This window comes from Grammomys surdaster, unplaced genomic scaffold (assembly GCF_004785775.1).
Source record: "Grammomys surdaster isolate TR1022 unplaced genomic scaffold, NIH_TR_1.0 213, whole genome shotgun sequence".
NCBI lineage: Eukaryota > Metazoa > Chordata > Mammalia > Rodentia > Muridae > Grammomys > Grammomys surdaster.
The window spans coordinates 234,997-260,973 of NW_021604658.1; the positions used below are offsets into that span (position 1 = coordinate 234,997).

The 25,977-nt window shown below is 37.9% G+C and overlaps 1 protein-coding gene across 2 annotated transcripts in view; it reads left to right on the forward strand.

The window, feature by feature from the left end:
* Nucleotides 1–2,598: 2,598 nt before the first annotated feature.
* The window catches only part of Taf15 (TATA-box binding protein associated factor 15), a 30,954-nt gene continuing 7,575 nt past the window's right edge, over nt 2,599–25,977 (forward strand). Inside the window, exons 1-9 of one of the 2 annotated variants that reach the window (XM_028772282.1) lie at nt 2,599–2,695; nt 11,055–11,094; nt 13,015–13,066; nt 13,176–13,260; nt 13,343–13,445; nt 15,368–15,558; nt 16,716–16,836; nt 25,171–25,205; nt 25,812–25,844. In XM_028772282.1, the coding sequence (XP_028628115.1) occupies nt 2,689–2,695; nt 11,055–11,094; nt 13,015–13,066; nt 13,176–13,260; nt 13,343–13,445; nt 15,368–15,558; nt 16,716–16,836; nt 25,171–25,205; nt 25,812–25,844 (667 nt within the window). In that variant the 5' untranslated portion in view covers nt 2,599–2,688. The remainder of the gene's footprint in view (nt 2,696–11,054; nt 11,095–13,014; nt 13,067–13,175; nt 13,261–13,342; nt 13,446–15,367; nt 15,559–16,715; nt 16,837–25,170; nt 25,206–25,811; nt 25,845–25,977) is intronic. The other variant, XM_028772283.1, reaches the window with a different exon arrangement.

The window sequence follows — 25,977 nt, forward strand, 5'->3', positions numbered from 1 at the left end:
GATCCTCCTGCCTCAGCCTTCCGTTGGCTGGGACTATCTGAATGCCCACTTCTATCCCAACATTTCTTAGCATCCTTCATGCCTGAACTCCACTGAACCCAATCAGGGGCACTTATATTCCCCTAAGTGTTCTATCACTGGCTGCTGCTCTTGGAGTACCTATTGGCTAGGTCCTGCTCTTTCTTCATAGCTCAGTTTAGGTGGCACCTCATGCAGGAAGCTTTCCTCCATAAGCCTACCTTCCTATGGATAAAGTGTCCTATTTCTAGAACATCTTCCAACCCTAGAGCATTCAAGTCTAGAAAGTGGTAGGGACCACAGGTCTGTACCATGCCTATTATATTATATGACTGCAGATTCTGGAGGCCAGAATGCTGGTTTTGTTTCTCTGTCTCTAGGGTTTCCCAGGTTCTATACAGAGAATGGATATTAGGAAAGAGAAACTGGAGAAATAATGATATAAACTTACACAGTCAAAGATGAGCAATACTCTGTATTTCTTTCTTTAAAAAAAACAAAAACAAAAACAAAAAACAAAATTAGAATCCAGAAGATCTTTCTTCCTCCTGTAACCTGATTCTCTACTATTGCATACACTCTTCTCTGGGTTACTCTCCTCGATACAGATGCTAAAGTCCTATGCCTCATAGTAAGGAAAGAACTTTTATTTCTTTTTTTTGTTTATTTGTTTTTTCTTTTTTTTTGTTTTTTGAGACAGGGTTTCTCTGTGTAGCCCTGGCTGTCCTGGAACTCACTCTGTAGACCAGGCTGGCCTTGAACTCAGAAACCCGCTTGTCTCTGCCTCCCAAGTGCTGGGATTAAAGGCGTGCGCCACCACCGCCCGGCGAACTTTTATTTCTTTAGCCTTGCCTTTTGGTCCTGTCTACAGGTTTCTAGAATCTTCTGTCTATACAGTTGAGGGCACAATGAGGAAAAAAGACCTCATGTCCTTTTCTGACCTGAAGGTATCAATTCTGAAGTTACCCATTTCTTTGCTCCACTCTTTTCCTCTTGGTCCCTATCATAATGCACGGCACCTCTGTCTGGCCATTCCTTGCACAGGCTTTTATCGATTCCTAAGTGTCTGTGGTTTCTGCACTTACCTCCACAGCTGCTTTATGCGTCCTGTGCACTGCCATCTCTCTCACTAGCATTTTGTTTTGAAACAAAATAACAATAAAAATAAAAATAAAAAAGGCTCTTTGCAGTCCTGTGCATCCTGGAACTCACTATGTATACCAGTTTGGCCTCAAAATCAGAGGTCCTCCTGATTCTGCTTCCTAAGTACTGGGATTTTTAGGGGTGTGCCACCTCGATTGGTTTACAAAATTATCAGTGCTGGGAATTGAACCCGGGGACTCAAGAATGTTAGCCAAGGCTTGGATCACTGAGCAAAATTCTCAGTCGCGCTTCTCTCCCCCACTTTTAGACACCTCGCATCTCCAACCTGCTCTTCATTCTGCAGCTGGAAAATACAGATCTAATTTTCCCCTTCTGAAGTTCTTTAGTGGGTGGATCCACCGCCTTCAGGACAAAGTTCAAACTACAAGAACTCAGCTATGTAGCCTCCTACTTTTCTGGCATGTTCTACTTTTCTCCCCTGGAGGCTACACTCCAAACATATCAAATTACTTGTTCTACGAGTCTGGACAGATCTTTTGCCCACTTCAACTTGATTAACTCATCAGCCAGGCCTTGGTTCAGGTGTCACTCACTTGGGGAAATGTCCTTGCTGGTTCTGAGTTTTCCAAGCCCTTTTCCCAACTGAGCTTACTATACCGCTTTAGCAACACCCCTCAGCAACGGATCGGGTTACCAGGCTTCAAAATTCCACCTTTGCCCTTTATTAGCCTCAGGCTATTCAGCTGTATCCGCAACTGGGGCCGAGGGTGGGGGGGGGACTATTTCATCAGTCTGTTGTGCGAATTAAATGAGATGATGTAAGACGCTGACAATTTAAGAGTTAGCTGTTATTATAGAGGACTAAGAAAGATCCATTCCTGCATCGCCTTATTCCCGAAGCCAGTTATGCGCGTGATTTAGACTGAAGTTACATTTTTGTTCTGGTCTCACCTTGATTTTTTACTGGACCAAGGCGGTTATAACAAGCCGGGAGGTGATCAGGTACCGAGCTGGTCACGACTTTCGTTCCGCTCGCAGCCCAGACTCGGAACGCCCCCAAGTGGTTCAAGTTCTGCAGCGAGAGCCTGAGCGAGGCCGACCACACCATTCCCGATTTTAGAGGAAGAAACGACTTTTCCAGGCAATACGTTCTTATTTATAAAAGGGGCGCCTCCTCTTTCGCTTCATAGCTTCAAATTCTACCAGACCCAATAAAACTAGAACTAGGGTTGTAAACGGGGCGGAGCGAGCTGGCCCGCTTTCCTCCCCTAGCCCCACGAGGGCATTGGTACTTTCCTCTCTCAATTCCCTCTCAATAATGGTACGGTCGCGGAGGGGGGATCCGGGAGGACAGCAAGGCTCTGTGGACCGGAGTGGCGTGGGACCACTCCTCCGACTTCGGCGCGGTGGTATCGCCCACCGCGCGCTGATTGGCTGCCGAGGCCCCGCAGTCGGCCCCAGCCCGCCGCGCCGCCCTCAGATCAGCTCCAGCAGCCGCGCCGCCTGGCTTTTCGTTTTCCTTGTTCTCCGCGGGCCGTGGGGGGCTCCGCGCCGCGGCTGTTAGTCATGTCGGGTAGGTGACTCCGTCAGCGAGCAGCGGCAGCGGCGAGAAGGGGTCCGGCGGGTTCGGGCCGCCTTCCCGCCCACCAGAGGGCCGCGAGGGAAAGTCTCCGGCCTGAGGGAGGCTCGGGTGGGGGGGCGGCCGCGTCGCCGCCATGTTGGACTGGAGGCACGCACGCTCCCAACGCTCCCTGGCTACAAATCACGGCGGGAGCGCTCTGGAGCTCTTTTGATCCTGCCTTTGGAACCTGGGGAGACCAGCAGCTCCCCGGGGAGGGTGTGTGTGAGTTGGGGGGCGGAGGCCCGTCTACGCCATCGTAAGGGCGGGGGGAGCCGAGATCTGAGCTTCAGCCTGAGGACTGGGGCTTCGGGTCCTCCGCTCCGCCTCAGATCTCTCAGCGAGACCTCCGGCCGGTCGTCTCGCCGCCTCGTCCCTCTGTTTCCCCATCCGAGAAGTGGAGCTGGGCCTTCCTGACTCACCCATTCATCAGGTGGGGGTCTTACGCTCTGGGAGCCCTTTTCGAAGCACGTTGCCTTACACGAAATTGCGCTTACGGTCATTCCCTCTGCTGTAACCATTGGGGTTGGGGGTGTATGTTTATTCGGCTTCACCTTTGTACTCCTTCCTCCACTTGTTAATCTCTCGAACTTAAAAATAAGCCTTGACAGTTACTGACGAGCACTTTTAGGTCTTCGTGGCATTTCCCTTAAGACTTAGAGACCAAGGACTGCGTCTTTCTCAAAGTAGTATTTATTATAGAGGCCACTGATGTGTGGAAGTGAGACTTTTCCCTCTCCAGGACAGGCAGTCTGGGTCCTGTTAAACCAGAACTTAAAAGTCTTCTTAATTCTAACAGTTCCAGTTGATCACATAAGGTCCTTTACTTTAGCTACATTTACAGGTGGCAAAGACAGACCCAGAATGAGAGTCTGTTCTTTACTTCTGAGGAAAACATTGCCTAAAGCTGTATGGCTGAGATGACATAATGCCTTTGGTAGTTTTTCACCTATTTATCAGAGAAAGGATCTCATTAGGTCTCCTTAGCTCTTCTGGAACTCGCTACGGAGTCCAGGCTGGCCTCAAACTCACAGATCCACTTAACCCCTGCCACCCAAGTGCTGGGACTAAAGGTGTGCACCGCTATACTATGCCTGGAAGATTTGGACGTTTGTTAATTGGCAAGCCTTTTCTAAAGGTTTCCCCAGTCCACCAGGAGGGATGTGTATGATCAAAGCAGCAACTGGAGAAGATTCCAAACGAGCGTGAAAGACAGGACAGAGAATGATAATCTTCCCTTAGAATGGCAGTGATTAAGGAGCTAGGAATCTCATCTTTTTGAGTAGGGTACCTGTATGATGGAAAAAGCTAAGCTGCAGTGAAGTTAGCTCTTTTAAAATTCTGTTTAATTCTTGTACAAACAAGGGATTATTTGTTCCAAAGGACAAATTGGCATTTTTTTTTCTAGGTAAAGGTCCAGAAAAGGATGCACAAGTGCTTCCTTAGGAAGGGTATATGTAGGTTAACTGTGACTTAAATTAAAATTCTATCCTCATGTAGGAATTACCAAGATTCAGTGTAAGTATTGCTCAGGGATTGTTTGGACAGGATCTTCCAGTGTGTCCTAGGCTGGCTTTGAATTAATTCATCATCCTTTAACAGCTTCCTGAGTGGAGTTACAACCTTGCTGCATTTGGTCCATACTGTTGGTTTTTTTTTATTGTAATTCATATAAGACAATGACATTTTAATGGACTGGGTAATTCCAATGAAAGGTTTAAATTTAGAGGCTTAAATTTAGAATTTTTCTTACTGTTAAATACAACTTAACATGTTTTGTGATGTGTATGAAATACCTTGACTTTTGTATGTGACTTGTTTAATGTCTTGTTTAAATTAATAAACTTAACAGAATAAATCCCCCCCTGTAAGCAACTAGTATCATTAATACGCTACGTCCTTTAAACAGTCCAGATTACACTTAGAAATTTAATTGACTTAACTTATTTAGATATTTGCTGTGGCAGACTTACAAACCTATTAAAATACAAGCACTTGGAGCACAAATTGTTTAATCCCTGCATCAGGAGAAAAAAGAGATACGCATAGCACTTAATAAGTCAAATTTATTGTCAGTCTGACGTTCAAGTGTTATTTGCAAAAGTAAATTACCAAAGCTTTTTAATTAAAATCACAAGTAAAATGTTAGTTATATATAAAATAAGTCATTATTTCTCATTTTGTCAATTAGATCAAATATACATACCTCAAAAAAAAAAAGACAAAAATTAGATAAGTCTAAGATCCATGGTAAAAATGTAGTGTGGTATGCACAGAACTACTTTGGCAGTTAATCTATAGAGAGTATAGATCTTGCATAGTTGTTTTATTATCTAAGAACAGGTATAAATCCTTGAACTGTTAGCCAGATAATGAAAACTGAAACCCTTATAAATCTTGGTTTTTACAGATCGATTATAGATTTGAAGGACTATCAGTGAAGGGATGAACAAAGGGGAATAATCCTAGTGTTTGCAGTAACCAGAGAGCGTAGACACTGAGTAGAATCTGATAGTTTGTAACCTGGAACCTTTTACTTTTAGTACTCATTTAGCCTTTAGGAAACCTCAAAATAGTATAATATAAAAATTTTACAAATTTGGGCTAATTAATGTGTTTGAGTTCCTAGTTGAAAATATGAAAAACTTACAGAGGAATTCTCACAACATAGATTACAAAGAATCTGTGAGAATCCAAACCTTTCTTTCTTTTTTTTTTTGGTTTTTTGAAAATCCAAACCTTTCAAAAGGTGAAGTTCATGGTAACTGTTGAACTAGGAATAGCTGTCAAATGAGTCAAATGACAAACAGGGTTAGAGAAAATGTTCTTAGGTTGAAGATTAAAAACCTAAAAAAAAAAAAAAAAAAGAATTGACTTGAAGACCAATGTATTATGTGGAAAGGCCACATAGATTTGAAAAAAGGAACAAAATACACTTTTTAAAAATTTCATTAGCATGTGGGCAAGTGTGTGCTGTGGCGTGCCTGTGAAAGTCAGGACAGCCTTAGTTGGTCTCTTTGACCATGTGTAAGTACCAGATACTAGACTCAGGTTGTCAAGCTCATGTCAGATAACTTTACCTGATGTGCTGTCTCACCCCTTCCCTTCCCCCAGATATAATTTCCAAAAGTGGAAAGTGAAATAGCAAACCTAGCAGAATTTTAGATGTAGTTGCAGTCTATCTTACAAAACTCAACTTAGAAGGGTAGAGAAGAAACTAAAGTTTGGTGGGTATGGTTGTACACACCTGTCACCAGTGCTCAGGGAGCTGAGTTGGGAAGAGCCCTAGTTTTGAGCCAGCATGGGCTACGTAGGAAACTCCTGTCTTTAAAAAAAAAAAATCTAAACTGTTCCTATTTTTGAGACAGTCTCACTAGCTCTAGATGGCCAGGAACTCACAGAAACACGTGCCTCCTGAGTGCTGGGCTTAGAAGGTGTTCACCAAGCCTTAGTGAGTTGAAGTTTTTAATCAAGCATTAGTTCAAACATAATGCCTAGGAATAATTTTAAGCAATCTATGAAATTACAGATTATAAAATAATAACCCATAGAAAACAATTTTAGGAGGGACCCTGGAGCTCTTGGCACAGAGAACCAGAGTTGGTTACCAGTACTTACATCTTGCAGCCCATAATTACCTGGAATCTCCAGCTTCAGTGGCTCTTACACCTCCTGTTTTGCATGCATGTGTGAAAAATAAAAACAAAAAGATTTTAGAGAGTAAATAATGAGTTTATACAGAAAATAATGACCTTGATGCCAAATAAACTCACAGTCATATTGGTCTTTGCTAAAGAATTAATGTATAGAAAGGAAGAGTAGTAAAAATTGCAAGGAGAATAAAGGCGAAGGTTTTGGTTCACATTAAGATAGTAAAGTACGTTTTAGTGGAGGTTGATAATTTTGAATTTTGCCAGAAAAGATGCAAAAATTTAGTTAGGAGGCCACAGAAATAAAATATAAGTAATAGTAAAATTGTGGATAAAGAAAATGTAATAGATAGTAGGAAAGGAGTTAAAAGGAAAAGAAAAACTATGGTAGCTAGAAAATTCTAATTTAAGATGTTAGGTACAAGTAAAAACAAAAACAGCCCACTTAAAGCACAAAGGTGTTCATAATGTTAAAGTACCTAGATAAATACTGTTCAGAAATAATAGACATAAAACTCATGTTGGAGGTACGATGGAAAGAGTAACCAGGCAAACATCACCTAAAATGGAGTAATGTGCTTGCAGCTTGTGTATGATTAAAGGAAATTCATAAGTCAGGATTTGTGGCTCATACCTTAATTCCAGTGCTTGGATCACAGGTTGGACACACTTGGTTGTTTGTCTTAGAGTCACAGTTGCTGTGATGAAACACCAGGACTAAAGCAACTTGGGGAGTGAAGGGTTTGTTTGGCTTACACTTCCATTAATGTTCATCATGGAATAAGTCAGGACAGGAACTCAAACAACATAGGAACCTGGAGACATTGCTAATGCAGAGGCTATGAAGGGGTGCTGTTTATTGGTTTGCCCAGCCTGCTTTCTTGCAGAACTCGGGACCACCAGTCCGGGGATGGTACCATCCACGATGAGCTGGACTCGCCTCTATCAATCACTGATTATGAAAATGTCCTGCAGCTGAATCTTAGGCATTATTCTTAATTGATGTTCCTTTCTGATGACTCTGCTGTGTCAAGTTGACCTAAAACTATCCAGGACAAATAACTCCTGTCAATTTAAAGAGTTAAAATTCAGTATCTTTAAAAATCTAATGTCTCTTTTTAAAACCTAAAATATCTTTTAAAAATCTATTCTCTTAACTGGACTCCTGTAAAATGAAAAGTATGTTAACTGTCTTCTACAAGAGAGAACCAAAGCAGTTACTGTCTGAATACAGCAAAACCAAACTCCAACTGAAATAACTCAGTGTCCAGTGTCTTTGGTGTTTACCCTTGATCTTCCTGACTCCTACAAAAGGCTTCGGTCAATTCTCTGAATCTGCCCTCTGCAGCACACACAGCTTGTCTTCTAGGCTCCAGCAGCCTCTGCTTCACTGCTGCTGCTTGTTCTTATTGGTCATCCTGTGGTACTGGCATCTCAAATTCTGGGACCTCACTGCACAAGGCTGCACCTTCACCAATATTCTCTCCTGGTCTCTTTTCATGGTGCCAAGCCTCGGCTTCTCTTCATGCCCCTTCCATTCCTGGGGCTCCAACTGCTACTGAGGCTTCACCTTTAGTAGTGCCAAAGCCTCAGTTATTCTCCACGACTCCTTTATGCCTTAAAGACCAGTACCACCTGGAGACTCTTAAACAATACCAAGTTTGGCTGCCAACACAAAAGATACAACCTAGCCACCTTTAGAACATAGTTTCTGTGTGTTAACTCTCAGGAACCACTTCCTAATTGGTCTTTTAATCACTACAAGTTTCTTAGCTGACCAGCATCAATTGTCCCAGTAAAGCAGTAGTTTTACTTTAGTGGTTCTGGTAGCTTGTTAATCACAGCTGACTGTTCGGCCCCAGCTGACCAGAACCACAGATTCTTCACACAAAAGGCCCAGTAAAGTCTTTGCTTCTCTCAGAAACTTCCCAAGCCAGGTCTCCATCATCTGCATTGCCCTCAACACAATTATTTTTTAAGCTCCTGCAGAAAATCTCAATGAGCTCTTAATATTCAATGGCTTTTTTACTCCAAAATTCCAAAGTCCTTCCTATCCTCTCAAAAAGATAAGATAGTCGAGCCTGTCACAGCAATATCTCACCGTCTTGTCTTAGGCTTAGTATTGCTGTGTTAAAATACCATGACCAAAGCAACTTGGGAAAGGATTATTTGGCTTATTTTTCCATATCTGCTCCTCATCAAAGGAAGTCATGACAGGAACTCAACCAGGGCAGGCAACTTTTGGAGGCAGGATGCAGAGGCCATGGATGAGTGATGCTTTCTGGCTTGTTTCTGATGGCTTGCTCAGCCTGCTTTCTAATAGAATTCAGGACTACCACCCACAGTGGGCTGGGTCCTTCCCTTTCAATCATTAATAAAAAAATGCCCTATAGCTGGCCCTTAGGGAGGCATTTAGCTCAATTGAGGTTTCCTCCTTCAGATGACTACTAGCTGGTGTCAAGTTGATATAAAATAGCCAGTACACTGGTACACTTTGGTAATTTAGAAGCACTTCTAAATAATGGACATGTCCAGGCACAAAGCTCAGGTGTCAGGTAATTTTGACAAGGATCTATTTGAGTTGCCCTAAATGGCCTTTATAACCCATTTTTTTTAACTGAATAAAAAAAATCTGCATTTTTATTATTAAAATATATTTTATGTTTATTTGTGTATCTCTTAAGTTTTCAGCTGAAGTCTAATTTATAGTTTCAGAGGACTAATTACTTAGGCTAAAGTTAAGGACATAAGTATTAGATTTTAAGAGAAGGTCATAAGATCTAAGTGCTTTATAGTTAAAATGTTTTTGTCTGGACCAAAAGGAAACATTGAGATGTTAGAGGTCAATAGAGGAATGAATGCATGTATTCTCAAGTCATTGCCTTCCTCCCCCCAATCTTTTTGACTCTGATTCAGGTGACTTTGCTTTGATGGGTACATCTAGTCTCCTTATGGTCCAGGTGGAGTCTTCCCCCCATCCCCCTATTTTCCTTTGGTTACTAGCTACAACTCTTACCAGTTGCAGAAATAGTGCCATATTTAAGGTAGTTCCATACCCCCCCATTTCAGGTCTCCTTGTGTCCTTAATTTCATAGAAATAATTCATCAGATCTCATTTAATAGTCTTAAGGATTTTTAAAAGAAATGTCAGATTGGAGATATTTACAGTAGAATGGTGGCAAACTTGCTGTCACCTGCTTAACCAGCCTGTAGTGTTATATGATAACTTGATATAAATTGCCTGAAAAAGGACACTATTGTTTTTACTTGGATTGATCATTAAAGATTTTAGGATTAGTAAGGCTGACCATATGATCAGTTTGACACTTCTGTTTTGTAGTTGTAATATTTTAGATAACATCTATTTTACTTACAGCTGTTCATTTGACATTGAATGCAAACCTAAAGGGTAGAGAGAGCCTCCTCAACAATGTTTGTTATGACTTAAACTTTTTTAACTATGGAGAGAAGCTTATAGTCTTTCTTCTTCTGCCCCTTTCCCTTTTACTTGACATGTTTATTTATGCAGATATTATTGTTGATTTAATGTCACTAATTGGCTAATTACTTGAAAACTTGGTAAAATCATTAGTTTTTCTTAGCAACTATCTGGAGATTTTATTGATGCTGACAGCTACAGTAGTCCCAATATAGAACAGTATATGTGTTGATATGGTAGAGATAAGTGAGTGCGGTTCTGTAGATATATCATGTCAGAATGCATAGTTTTTCCTTTTCTGGCTCTGATTAGTTTAAACATACTTTTTGTTTAATATTTATTAATGTAAAATTAAAAAAAATAGAGTAGCTTGAACTTTTGAGGTGTGGGTTGTATTTTCCTTTTTTTTTTAATATTTATTTATTTATTTTATATATATGAGTATACTGTAACTGTCTTCAGACACACCAGAAGAGGGCATCAGATCTCATTACAGATGGTCGTGAGCCACCATGTGGTTGCTGTGATTTGAACTCAGGACCTCTGGAAGAGCAGTCAGTGCTCTTAACCGCTAAGCCATCTCTCCAGCCCCAGGTTGTATTTTCCTTTGAAGCAAGTCTCACTGTAGTTCAGTTAGCCTGGTCTGGAAGTCTGTATGCCTATACTAGGCTGGTCTTGAGCTTGTGGCAATCCTTTTGCCTTAGTTTGCCAAGTGCCTGAGCCACTACACTTGGGTAAATTTTTTGTTTATTTTGTTTTGTTTCTAAAGAATGACTTTTTACTGATTTCATATTTATTTCCCTTCTTGTGACCACTAGCACATCTTGTGGAACAGTGGTTTTTAACAGTGTTGTTACTTTTTTTTTTTTTAAAAAAAAGTAAACTTTTTAAAGGAAATGCTGTGTAGGTTTCCCCATGCACAGATTATTTTCTAGGTTTTCTTTTTTGTTTTGAGTGTGTTTATTTATTTATTTTTTATTATTTTGAGACAGGGCCTCACTGCAGCTCTGGCTGGCCTAGAACTCACTGTAAACTAGGCTGGCCTTGAACTCAGAAATCTGCCTGCCTCTGCCTTCAGAGTGCTGGAATTGAAAGTGTGCCACCAGTCCAGGCTTCTAGTTTTCTTAATGTAATTTTTGACAGTTTCTAGCTGTATATTTGTTTTTGTGAACTGAAGTTAGTCTTAGGGGAAAGCATAATTTAAAATTCTTTTTATGTGTTTTAGATTCTGGAAGTTACAGTCAGTCTGGGGGTGAGCAGCAAAGGTAAAGTATACATATGTTTTCATAATATCATGAAAGACTAAAACTGAGAAAAAAGATAATACAGTTTTCTCACTGAAATTTGTTCTTATTTGGATGAATTAAGATAATAAGGCTAGATGTAGTAGTTCAGGCTTGTAATCTCGCACTTAGGAGCTTGAGGTAGGATCGTTACAAATTTAAGGCCATCCTGGGCTACATACAAAGACTCTATCTCTTTTTTTTTTTTTTTAAAGGGGTGGGAGAAGCATTATAATTTGTTAATGGGGAGAGCTTGCCTTTATAAATAAGTGTCATGCAACATTTTTTCCTTTTTTAAATAGTTTGATTAATAATACATCTTAAAGATAAAGACAAAAATCATAGGTATTGTAAAGATTTTTTTCCTTGAGCAATTTCTTGGAGAAATTCAGAAATTTCTTCTTCTTTTTTTTTTTTTTTTTTTGGTTTTTCGAGACAGGGTTTCTCTGTGTAGCCCTGGCTGTCCTAGAACTCACTCTGTAGACCAGGCTGGCCTCGAACTCAGAAATCCGCCTGTCTCTGCCTCCCAAGTGCTGGGATAAAAGGCGTGCGCCACCACTGCCCGGCTATTGGTCATATATTTAAAAGTTACGGATTCTGAAAAAAAAAAAAAGCTGAGGAATTTTAATATTTGTTATCTCTAAACCAAAAGATTTTATTTTGAAGATCTTTTGGGGGTTATTAAAGAGCCATATGTCAGAGTTGGTTGGGTTTTTTTTTCTTCTTCTTTTTGACTTGTTAGTACTTGCATGATGTAATTTTAAAAATTTAAATCTTAGGAAAGTAGTAACATTCAGTCAGACAACATATTTATCAAACTACATGTCAGTTTTAATACAATATAATTTGATTTGATATTGGTACTTTGGGGAGATATATATATATAATTACTAATTACTGAGGCATTTAAATTGGGTTTTGTTCCATATTGTACCTGGGAAGTTAAAGACATTGGAACAAGTAGTACAAAGAAATTAATCTGTTCAGATATAGCTAATTGGTTAGTATTGAAAAGTTATATTTTTAAACAAGGTGTGCTAGCACATGCCTTTAAGCCCAGTACTCAAGGGGGGGATCCCTGAGTTGGATGCCGCCTTAGTTTACAAAGTGAGGACAGCCAACGGTACACAGAGAAACCCTGCCTCGAAAGACAAGCAGAAAAGTTATCTTTTTTCTCCTTCGGATAATTACTATGGGTCTCTTTATGCAGTTTTTGGAAATAACACATTCTTAGAAATGTTTGGTTGTTTTTGTTTTGAGACAGGGTCTTACTGTGTAGCTTTGATATAGACCAGGCTAGCCTTAAGCTCATAGACATCTGCCTGATTCTGTCTTGTGAGTACTGGGATTAAAGGCCTGGGTCACCATGTGGTTGTTGGAATGGTTATTTGTATAAACATTGTTTACATTGTATATGTTGTGCAAACAGCTGTATATGCTTTAAGTATTAGACATCTGTGTACCTGATACTAAATAAAAACCTGTATGTGGAATGATACTGTTCAATGCCTTTCTGTGTTTTGTTATTTATCCCAAAGCATAATTTTCTTACTTTTGCAGCTCTGGTGAAATATTATTTGTGAGAAAATTTCACAGCAGCACTTTAGATATTGATGTTCAACAGGTCTGAGAATGACTTCATATATGTCTTTAGTTGTTGTTCAAGAATTTAAAGTCTAAGTGACAGGCAGAATTGTTTAAATGTAAGCAGTCTTTTATTTTAACTCATTTATTAAGTACAACCAAAATTTTTTTTTAACCTTAGGAAATACAAGAATTAATATCCAAAAAACAATTCAGATGAGAAGAAACACTATGTTCTGTTGAAAGCAAAGTTTTGTATTTAAGTTTTAAAATTTCTTAAAGCATATTTCTTTCAAGTATTACAATTTTCTTTTACAGTTATTCTTCCTATGGAAATCAAGGCAGTCAAGGCTATGGACAAACATCACAAGTAGGTTAAAAAAAAAAGTTGTCTTTATTTTATTTAATAAGTAATGACGTTTATAAATAGTTATTTTATCTAGTAAGTAATAAAGTTTGAGTGTTTACCTGAATTTCAGAGCTATTCTGGCTATGGGCAAACGACTGATTCTTCGTATGGACAAAACTATGGTGGTTACTCCGGTTATGGACAAAATCAATCAGGTTGGACTGGTTTGTTAAATTGCTATTTTAGAGAGTCAGAAATCAGAGCCTTTACTAAATAGTATTCTTACTTAATTTTTAGGTTATTCACAGTCCTATGGTAGCTATGAAAATCAAAAGCAGAGTTCATATGGCCAGCAATCATATAATAACCAGGGACAACAAAACACGGAATCATCAGGAGGGTAAGGAAACAGTGAACTATTGAAATTGTATTGAGCATGTTTACCTTTTTTATTTCTATTTAATTATTTTTGTGGTGCTGGTAGTAGAACCCATGACTTTGGGTATGCTGTTTAAGTACTCTACCACTGAGTTGTGTGCCCAAATCTTTCAGTTTGCTTTTGAGCTACTTGATGCATTATCTTTTTAAAAAAAATACATTTTTACTTTATGAGTATTATGTGCATATGTGTACCATGCATGTGCTTGGGCTCACAGGCTAGAGGTGGAGGGTGGAGGCTAGAAGAAGGCATTGGATCTCCTAGAACTGGAGTTGCAGGTGGTTGTAAGCCACCATCTAGATGTTGGGAATTAGTTCTGAGTCCTCTGCAAATGAGCCATCTCTTTAGCCCTCTCTCCCGTTTTTTATTTAAAATAGTATTTCACTATGTAGCCATGGCTGGCCTAAAACACTGTGTAGGCCTCTATAAATGAAAGTAACTAACTAGTATTATTTCATAGTGGGGCTTTTATTGTGCTTTGTTTGATGGACTTATTCCACATTCCCTAATGTAATTGATCCTCAGATACCACTATGAACAATATTAGTAGTAATTTCCATTTTATAGACATAAAGAAGTTTAAAAGAATACAGATTGAAGTCTCCAGTGTTTTCTGGCTGCAGTGTCAAATACTTGAGGTGAAATTTAAATAGCACTGGGGAAAGAGTTGTGAGGTCAAATTATTGGTCTTAGAGACACAAGAATGTTCTGAAAAGTAGAAAGTACATATAGAGAAATAATGTCTGCAAGCCATGCTGCATTAGGAAAAATGCCAAGCCTTTATTAGTAAGTATAATCCAAAGGAAAATGCTTTTACAAAGGCTATATATATTTGATAGCATGAAATATATGTAAAGCAGAGAGAAATGTCTTTGGTTTTGTTTTTTAATGTGTTTTTCAAAGAGATAAGGTTTCCCTGTATAGCACTGGCTGTCCTGGAACTTATTCTATAGACCAGGCTGGCCTCTAACTAAGAGATCTGCTGGTCTCTGACTCCTATTCCCTCTGCTGAGATTAAAGGCATACACCACCACCGCCTGGTGAAGAAATGCTTCTTTTGATCATTCTAAAGTAAAGAGTTAGTGTTCATACTATAGTTTTGTGGTGCTTTGAGTTGGGAGTTGGAATAGATTGTTGAGGTATTCTGGAGAGTTAGGTGTGACTTTTAAGAATGAAGACAGCTCTGCCTAAGCTCCCTTTTTTGAGACCAGTGTTTTCATAGCTTAGGTTGGCCTTAAGGTCATAATGTTCATGTTTTCCGAGTACCAAAAGAACAGCCATCATGCCTGGCTACAAATAAAGGCATGTTGACAGGAAGTGACATAGATCCTTTCAGAGTAAGAGAACTCATCACTTCATGACCATGTTTGTAGAAGAATCATACATACCATTGTATTTTGGTAGTTATCCTATGTTTTTCTTTTAACTCGGAGAAGTAAAAACTAGTTACTTTGTTAATAGTATCTAAAGGTTCTTGTTTCTGTTTTTATTGTTGTTTTTCCCCAGTTAAACAACTTCTCTTTTCCCCTTTGGCATTATTTTAGTGATAGTGAAATTATCTTTGGAAGGCATTCCATTGATAAATTTTTTTTATAGATAAAAGAACCAAATAATTACCATGAAAAATAGTTTATATTGCTGAGGTTTAGCTGTATAGGGTTCCTTTTTATTTTTTTTAATGTGCATTGGTGTTTTGCCTGAATATGTGTCTGTGTGAGGGTATTAAATCTTAGAGTTACAGACAGTTGTGAGCTGATGGGTTGGTGCTGGGATTTGTTTTCTTAACTCCTGAGCCATCTTTCCAGCTTAATATTAGCAGTGTTCTTTAACTTGCTTCAGCAAACATAATTCTGTAAGTTCTCATGTTCCTGATTTCTGTTTAGTCAAGGTGGAAGAGCACCTTCATATGGCCAGTCAGACTATGGTCAGCAAGATTCTTATGACCAGCAGTCAGGTTATGATCAGCATCAAGGCTCATATGATGAGCAGTCCAATTATCAGCAACATGATTCCTATAATCAAAACCAGCAATCTTACCATTCACAAAGGGAAAACTACAGCCACCACACACAAGGTAAGATAATGACCTCTTTTTCACCATTCCCTCACAGAATTATTCATTGAGTTTGGATTAAAACACCCTTAGAATTTTACTTAGTGTTAGAAACTTGGCATGACTGGAAATAGATTTCTCATGGCCATCGAAACTATTACTAGATTTTTCTTTTTAACTTTTTGGAGATTGTCAGAAGGTTGTGTGGTGATGTTTTTGGTTACTGATTACATTTCTCTTAAACTGATTCTGTTTCTTAAACTGAGCAGTTGACAATGCTATTATCAGTTTTTTTGGTGATGGTATACTTGATAAGTTAACCTATGCTAGTCTTCTCTAATCTCTTGTAAGAAGAAACAGTCATTAATGTCTCTTGTTTGATAGCACTTTATATACATTACTGTGTATAAAGTATAGGACTCAGACCACACCATGAAAGTCAGTGATTCAAGGGCGGGTTTTGGTGTGTTTTTGTTTTGTTTTTTTTTATGCCCTCATTGTTTACATGGGACTTGGCTCCTAGTAAATGGTCATGAAATATTTTTGCTGAAAAGAAAATTAATTTGGCAGTGCTAGGAATTGGCCAGTATCTTTGTATGTGTTGGATTAAACACTTCATCGCTGAGCTATATCCTAGTCATATTGATAATAGAGTGAGTGAGTAAAAATAGTCTCCGGATATCTATTTTCTCGGTTTGAAAGTGTGTAGTGGCTGTGGTTTTCCAGGCCTGACCTGTGCTTGGCTTACATTTAATGTCTTTGAGGTGAAGGAAATAGAATTAGAATTCTGTCTTTAATTTATTAAAGTTCTTGAATCCAAGATTTCTAGTTTAGCTTAAGTTATTTTGTTGCTGTCTCATTTTGTAGTAAAATGGAATCTGATGTGGATGTAATTCTTAAGCACATTGAATTCCAGAATATTATATAATAGTTTGCATTTTGGTGTATTTCTTTCTTTCCCTGAAGGACATTTTTTTGTGTCTCAAGGAGCCATTTACCATTATTGTTTGAAACATTTAATCAGAAGTGACAGTAGTTGCTGGGTATGGGGACATACATCATACATAATTCCCATATGAGAGCTGGATAGGAGAATTGCTACTTATGCAGGAAGACATTTGTTGTAACAAAAAAAAATCAAAGTGACAATATTTTTGTGTGTTACATTCTTTTTGTAGATGACCGTCGTGATGTGAGTAGGTATGGAGAAGATAATAGAGGATATGGCGGGTCACAGGGAGGAGGTAGAGGGCGTGGGGGATATGACAAGGATGGAAGAGGTCCTATGACAGGATCAAGGTAAGTATTTAGATACAGATGCCTTCATTTTCTCTCTCTTAGTGTTTTCCTTATTTTATTCTGCCACATAAATAAAAAGGCTTTTAGAGATTATATTGTAGAAAGAAGAACAGAAATTAAAACTTTATTTTCAGTCTTTTTTATGTCATAAATCATTTCATAAGAGGCTATATTGATATTATTTTATATGGTGTATATTAACTTAAACACCATTAAAGCTCTCTACTTTTATTATGATTAGATTAAATTACTTGATTGGTTTTCCTGCTGGAGCTGGACTCAAAACTCCTTTAAAAGATACCTTTGGAAACCAAAGTATTTAGTGTCTTAACCAATAAAAAGGTAAATTAATCTATATAAAAGACAAATAGTTCCCTTGGGTAGGGAACGTATTATATATAGAATATAGAAAGGTGGGATAGATACGTAAGAAAGCTTTAATATATGTCTCAATGAAACTTAATTATTGAAATAATTGATACATCATAACATTCTGTAATTTTTCTGGTTGTAGCTGTGGTATATGAGGCCTTTAATTTCTTGTTGTTTTTAAATTATTGATGTTGGTTTCATTACTTATGACAGCTTATAAAAGCTGATTTTAGCATAATTTAAAATATCTGTAAAGTTAATGCATTGGTCTTGAAAATGGAATGAAAAACCAGTTGGCCTATGTCCTGAGATGAGATTTATAGATTGTAAATTTGTACACAAGCTTTAAAATAATTTATGTTTACTGAGAATTGAAAGTGTCGGTGGCCTGCTACTGATATTTAATGATATAGCAGTAGCAGTTCAGTTCTGTGATATGAGAAACAACTAATACACACAGCCATTTCAAGTGCTCCCCAAATTTGCTTATATCTGTTTTAATATACTATATGCTTTGATATTATGGAAATGCCAAATTTAATGATTTTGAAAAATTTCATAAGAGAGTTCAAAGACTTTAAAATTTTGATGTTAGTTTTTTGATTAGTAGTCATTTTACCAAGATAACGATATTGTACATATCTTCATTAGTTGAGATTAGTTTTTTGGTTGTAGTTATTTGCTTTACCAAGATACCGTATTTGTTTTCATTATCAAAGAGCAGTGTGCCACCAGTATAGTGAAATAGTATTCAGGTTTTAACCCCTGAGATAACAAAAGGTTTGAAACTTAACTTTCCAATGAAGTTGTTTTATACTGGCTACCTGTAATTCTATAAATGTTACATGTGTCTTAAATTTAATTTCTGCATAAGGAAGTTACAATCTAATACATTATGTATTAAAAATATGACTGTTGGCTAGGTGTGGTGGTTGCACACCTTTAATCCCAGCACTCAGGAGGCAGAGGCAGGTGGTCTGAATTTGAGGCCAGCCTGGTCTACAAAACAAGTCCAGGACAGCCAGGCCTGATACACAGAGAAACCCTGTCTCAAAAAAGCAAAACAAAACGCCTGTGACTGTTTGACTGAATAATGGAATTCCACTTTTTAGGAGGAAGGGAATGGGTAGGGAGTCTATAAATAACATTAGTTTGTGAGCACCCATCTTAGAATCACAGGATTGAAAGAGTGTTAATGATTCTTCCCTGATGAGGGAAATAGCCTGGGTTCTTCTTCTTTTTTCTTTTTTAAAGCAACATATCTTCCTTGGCAATATATCTGAGTTTAATTTGTAGCTCAGATACTAGTTGATAAACTAAGTTTTTATTTTTAGATCTTTTTATGCATAGAAACTCCTTATACAAAGAGTTTGTGCAGAAGCCTGCTATTTATTAGTTCAAAATGATGCTGATGTTTAAGTGGTGGTAAAGTGAGAGAGAGAGAGATCTTAGTCTTAACTCCTTCCTTGTCCTCCAGTATAGTAACTGTTCACATAAAGCCTGTTTAGAAATCTGGGTGGCTATTTACTCTTGGTATTGAGTTGTCAAGGTTTGATTTTTCTTTTGATGAAAGACAAGATAGTAAATGGTTTGGGCGTCAACTTTGTCCTTGGAGCACCAAAGTAGGCATAAATGAATGTAAACAAACCTGTCTCTGTCTTTATAAAACTTTATGAATACTGAAATTAGATCTCTATGCTGGGTGTTATGGTATATGCCTTTAATGCCAGCACTCCAGAGTCAGGCAGACCTGTGAGTTTAAGGCCAAGCCTGGGCTACACAGAGTTCCTGGACTATTCTCTCTTTCTGTCTGTCTCTCTCTGTCTCTCTCTCTCTCTCTGTCTCTCTCTCTCTCTCTCTCTCTCTCTCTCTCTCTCTGTGTGTGTGTGTGTGTGTACCCAAATAAACAAAAAATAAATTTTTCATTTTTTAAAAAATATTTATTTATTTAGTTTATGTATGTGAGTACACTGTCACTCTCTGGAGAACACCAGAAGAAGGCATCAGATCCCATTACAGATGATTGTGAGTCACCATGTGGTTGCTAGGAATTGAACTCTGGAAGCACAGTCAGTGTGCTCTTAACCACTGATCCATCTCTCCAGCCCTGAACTATAACATCTTTAAGATGTGCCTTTTAGCTTATTCATTAGGTTACAGCATTGTGAATTTGACTGTAAATGCCCAGTTTCAAGATTTCTTCTTTTTTTTCTTTTAAACACACTTGGTTTTGTGCTTAAATACCAAAATACACAGACATTTTAATCTTCAGCTATACTATTTGTTTTTCTAATCATCTTACTCAGTAGTTTAAAACTGTGGGCTGTAGAAGGCTAGGAGGGACACAATGATATGAAGAGTACCTGGCGTTAAGTAGATTTATCACCTTTAAAAAGGGTCATAGTTAGAGGGTGAGGGTTGAGCATGGGGTAAAGAATGGGTTGTTCTTATTCTGTGACTGGTTGCCTGGAGGAAGGCTTAATACCAAAAAAGAAATCATTGACTTAATTTGGAGAGAGATATGTGAAGTTCATAGGAACTGTTGGAAATGGTCTTTTCATCGAAGAGCAATTGTTGCAAAGAATACTGTGTTTCTTACTGTCCTCTCACATTGACATGGTAGTGGGCTAGAAGCTAAGATAAAAATGTCTCAGTGCTTTTTAGTTTTCTCATTGACTACTCTCTTGCAGAATATCTCTTTTCCATTGTTTGTATTTGATAGAGTTAAGTGATTCAAGCTCTTAAATGTGAATTCCAAAATTCTGCAACTTTGAGTATTTTCTTCTTTTCGCAAGGGAATTTAATTAGCTTTCTTAAAAATATGTATATGTACAGCCAGGTGTGGTGGTAGTGTCTGCCTTTAATCCCAGCTCCTGAGAGGTAGAGGTAGGTGTGGAAGTACACACAGAGACTCTGTCTCAAACAGAGTATGTATATGTCCTGAGTATGCTTTAACATGGTTAAAAACGGTGGATGCTAGCCAGGCAGTGGTGGCACACCTTTAATTGAAGCACTCTGGAGGCAGAGGCAGGTAGGTCGTTATGAGTTCAAGGCTAGCCTGATCTACAAAGTGAGTTCCAGAACAGCCAGGGCTACACAGAGAAACCCTGTCTTGAAAAATCAAAACAACAACAGAAGTCCGATTCTATCCCAAGTAAGTACCTGGATATGATAGCGTAGTATATATGTTCTAGTTGTAGTGTAAAATATCACTGCTCCATAGAAAAACAATGTGGGTCATAAATTTGAACTATGTATATATAGTTTTAAAATTTCTAGCCTGGCAGTGGTGGCGCACGCCTTTAATCCCAGCACTTGGGAGGCAGAGGCAGGCGGATTTCTGAGTTCGAGGCCAGCCTGGTCTACAGAGTGAGTTCCAGGGCAGCCAGGGCTACACAGAGAAACCCTGTCTCGAAAAACCATAATATAATAAAATAAAATAAAATAAAATTTCTAGTAGCCACGTTGAAAAGAAAACAGCCCAGGGTTATAGCTCACTTTGTGCTAGTATTTTGGATTCAGTTCTTAGGACTGCAAAAGAAAGAGGAAACAGAAATAACAGTAGTAAAAACAATTTTATTAATACACTTTAACCTAGCACATCTAACACAGTTTATGTAATAGGTAAGCTGTAATTCTAGAACTAGAAATTTGTTCATTTTTGACATTTAGAACTATCATTTTTGTCTACTTATAAACACTCATGCAGATACTAACTATATATTAGATATTGTAACTCTAGAAATCTTGATTCTGAAAGCCTTTTTGTCATACGTATACAACATGGAGGGAAGTAAATCAGACTGTTGAAAACGATGTTCAAATTGGTTGAATCATTCACATATGACATTTTTGGTCATTTCCTCTCATTCCCAAAATGTGTGTTCTGGATTTATTAGTATAAAAACTCAAGCACAGAGCAAGGTTTTAAGGTAATACTGCTTTTTAGCTATGCCCTTTTTACTGTCTAAGTGAGTTCTAGGATTAAAGATTCGTGCAGAATTAGAGCTTGAACTGAAGACTGTATAATTTAGCAACATTGCTCTGGTTCTAGGTACCTGTATAAGGTGTCGGTATGGTAGTATGACGGCACCATCCTGTGGCTGTCTAGGAATTTAGTCCTTCAGTAGAGATGTGTAGTCTTGGGTTCTTTTGTTTGTTTGTTTGTTTAATTATCAGTTGAAAGCTTAATGTGATGCCTCGTGTTTGTTATCAATACCAGCACTTGGGAGAATTGCCATGAGTTTCGAGGCCAGTTTGGGGTCCTTTGTACAAGGCTGGCCAAAGTTATATAAAATGAGAGACTGTCTCCAAACAAGAAAAACGTACAAGCCCCTAAAACAAAACCTCAAAGGAATTGTATGCATAAGAGATTTTCCTTAAAAAACGTTTTTATCTTTGTATTTTTTATAACTATATGGGTATTCATTCTTCCTGCATATAAGTTTGTATGCTACATGCATGCATTGCCCAGGAAAGCCAGAAGAGGACGTTGGATCCACTAGGATTGCAGTTCTAGGCTGTGAGCCGTGTGGATGATGAAAACTGAATATGAATTCTCTGAAAGAGCAGCCAGTGCTCTTAACCACTGAGTTATCTTTTTCTGCCCCCAAATTTTCCTTTTTATTGAATGTGTCTTTTCTAAGTATATGATGATGACATCAAATTGAAACCTCCAGTCTACCCTAGAGTCCTCTTTTCATTGTGGTTTTGAATTTGGAAGACCCATATCTTCATATCTTTTAAGTTTCTTTATGTAGGGATACTTAGCCAATTAAGTTGAAGATACCTATGTGTCTTAAATATCCCTGTTACTTTACCTTAAAATATTCTTGGGGAATTCTTTATGTCTACTTTTTTGCTTCTATTTCTGGGATTGAAAGCAAATTTGCAACATTTTGATGCAGCTGTTGACATATCCTTCTGTCTTAATTTGCTAATGAGACCTTAATATATAGAAGAAATGACTTTGACTTAACTGTAAGTTTGAAAGAAGCATTAACCACAAGAATATCTCCCTTACTCCTTGAAGTCTGTTTCTGTAGTTAATACACTAAATTTCCTAATAAAGGAGTTGTAATAGAATTCATATATAAAGCTTACTTAAGGAGTGAGAATGATTGAATGACATTTGAATGTACAGGTAAACATTAAGATCAGTATTTCTTAGACTTAAATATATATAATGAATTACATGGGGCTCTTATTAAAATGTAAATTACCATTCTGAGGAGACAGCCTGCTTTTCTGAGAAGCTCTTAGGCTATGTTTATGCTTGTGTTTACCCTTTGAATAGTAAGGATATAGAACTGAGTTTTGTAAAGACGGAAACTCAGCCTTAATGTTTTTATATATCCTTTTAGAGTATGCATCTTTAAAAAGTACTTTTGTTTATGTGTATTTTTTTTTTTTTGTAAATATTTGCCCTGTGGTGGTACCCACAGGCAGAAAAGGTTGTTGGATCCTTTGGAGCTAGAGTTATAGGCAGTTCTATTGCAACCACTGAATATGGGTGCCAGGAAACTGAACTTGGATCTTCTGAAAGAGCAGCAAGTGCCCTTAAAAGATAACAGCTGAGTTGACTCTACCCTTTTTTTCTTTTTAAAAAATTATTCAGCCAGGTCACACAGTAGTGAATTCTTTTAATCCCAGTGCTTGGGAGGCTGAGGCAGGTGGATCTCTGACTTTGAGGCAAGCCTAGTCTACATAGTGAGTTCAAGGATAGCTAGGGCTCTGTAGAAAGACTCTGTCTCAAAAATAACCACTACCACCAAAATCATTCAAAATTGTATTGTTGGCAAGAATGGAAATGAAAGTCTCCCTTACATACAACATTGTATGTTTTTCTTTCATTGTGGGCCAGATCAGCTGTTTTGTTGACAACAAAGCAATTAGGATATATCTTATGAACACATAGCTTCTAGTTCCCTTGTAAAAAGTCTTTCTTCCTCTTTAACCTCCTAAAACACTTTAACCTCCTAAAATGGGCATGATAACACATGCCTGTAATCCCAGTGCTGGAAAGAGGAGACTTAAAGATCCTAGGGGCTCAGTAGCTAGGTAGTTTAGCTGATTCATGAGCTTTAGGTTCAGTGGAGCTTAAGAAATTAAAGATAAGGTGGAAAATAAGACTTCTGATAAACCTGACCTCCACATAGCTGCACACACATGCACACATGTGTGGGCGCGCGCCCAAGCGTGCATGCACCTTATGCCAGGAAAAATTTTTTTTAAGAAATGTGGGCTTGATATTTTCATGAATTCTTGTCTGTCACTGGGGTTCTGAGGTTCATCTTTGAAAGAACCTTGGCTTCTAATACAATTTTCAAGGGGCTTGGAGGATAGCTTAATACTGTACCATTTACTTAAGCAAGCATGAGACCCCAGTACTGAAAAAGAAGATCATTTTATTTTCAACAATTTAATCTCTGCTTGTTCATGACAGATGCACTTTAGAGGATGAAGTGAAAGTGTTGTGGTAAATTTTATTTGGGGGTTTCTACCCCACCTTAATCATTTAGTTCCCAAATAAAAAAAGACAAAACTTTTATATTTATAATAAGCCTTAAAACATTAGAGTTGGGCAGATATTAACCTCTGTGCTCTTTTGTCTACTTTTTTGTCTGTCAGTGTACTCTCCATGACCCCAAATATCACTTGCCATGTTACACTTGGGCCACTCCTACTCCAACAGGTGGGCCTTCATGGCTATGTGCTCAAGTTCTATCTACCCCAAGGCGCCTTCTGCCTTCTTCCTGCTCACTCCAACTGGACTCTCTGCCTCAGATCCCAAATCCAGGAACCAAAGCCTACTCCATTTCTGCCAGCTACCGGCTGTAGACATCTTTATTCAACCAATAGCTTTAAGGAATAAGAATGAGAAAGCTTTCTCATTTAGTCAGTTTTCATTGGACAATTCAGAAAGGACTCTCCATCTAGAGAGTTGGGTAGTCACTAGAGCAGAGGTTTGTAAGCAGGTAATAAATTAGGTTAGTTTCTAGGATATTATCTGAAAACTGTTAGTTCCTTCCTTATCAGCGCTTGTGTTATAGAAGGTTTATGTATTTTACTCAAGAGAAACAGGCTTTTATGGGATGAATAGAATTTGAGGGTTTTTTTGTTTGTTTGTTTGTTTGTTTGGTTGGTTGGTTGGTTGGTTGGTTGAATTTCTTGATTAGTATGAGCTGCTTAGATTTGTTACATAAAACCATGTGTTCAAGGATCATTGACTTAACTGACAGTGTAAATTTGCCAAATAAAGGCATTCTGTGGCTTTGCATCTTTAACATATTTTGTTGGTTTGATATTTAGACCATTAGGCAGCTTGAACCTCTGCTGTGATAGGAAAAGATCTCGTATTCCAGTGGATCTTGGAGAGGAGCAGTTTTGAGTTTAGCTTCTTTTAGTCCTCACTTTTTATCAGTCTTCTTAAGTTTAAAGTTTTAAGACTTTTTATTCAGACTCTTTTTTTTGTTTAAATTCATCCCTTTAAAAATTAATAAAACATAATTTAATATCACAGCAGAATCTGTTCTCAAGTTTTTACCTTTCCTGTTTTGCTATCAAAGTCTAACTATTCCCCTGTTCTTTTAGCTTTTTCTTTCTTATATTTAAAAAATATTCCTAGTACTCTAATTTCATATTTTTCATGCTGTGCCTGCAGCTTTAAGTTATGGTTTGAGTAGTAATCTTTTGGCTTGGGGCTGGGAAGATGATTTTCTTTTAACATAAAAAGCATATTAGATGTGTTATAATAAGTGTGAAAAGATAGCTTATGGAAATCAATCCTTGGGAAAGCACTTAGATTGAATCATTGAGCTCTGAAGTGGATTTACTGGAAGGTTAGTGGTGCTACTATTTTCCTAGGAACTCTACTTGTGACAGTTAAGTGTAGATTGAGCCCAGGGCTCAGCACATTAGAGACTTAAGGAAGAAATCATTTCTTCAATTTTTCCTCTGCAGTGGTGGTGACCGCGGTGGCTTCAAAAATTTTGGTGGTAAGTGCTGAGTATCCCAAAATGTTTCAGTGGAAATGCTATATAAAATCTAAAAGCCACCAGTATCCCGAAGATGCAATCTAAGCCCTTCTTATTCTGTTGAGGCTCGTGTGTTGTGTGCATTACAAAGTACTCTCTATACATGCTTATATATCAAAGTAGATATTAAAAGCCAAATCTGATCTCAAGTAGTCCAGTGCGTTTTCTACACAGTGCATTTGCATTTGCATGAAAGAGTCTGTGACCAATGAATGAGGACTTCACTGGGTTTTGACAATAGGGTTTTTTTTTTTTCTTTTGTAAAGGTAGCTGGCGTGGTGTTTTTAAATTATTAGGGGTTTCCAATCAGCCTTACAACCAGTGCTTGACAAAAGTGATACTAGAATAATGACAAAAGTGGGTGCTGTCTTGGACAAGGCTAAAGAAATGTTGGCATTCGTCTTGATTTCCTAAACTTTAAATAGTAAAAATTTATGTAGTTATTTTAAAACCTGTGATGGTTGACTTTCAAGGATTTGAAGTACTGACTTTACATGCTTTGGTTATTACCGTTTCCTTTTTAATTTCAAATAAGTTGTCTTAGACTTTCCTTTTCTTCTCCCATAGGTCACAGGGATTATGGACCCAGACCAGATGCTGGTAAGATTCTTGATAGTTTGGTTTTCTACCTCTTAAAGAGGAATTAAGTGTTTGGAGGGGTAAATACTGGAGGGAGGTTTAGTTTAATTTAATTTAATTTAATTTAATTTAATTTAATTTAATTTAATTTAAT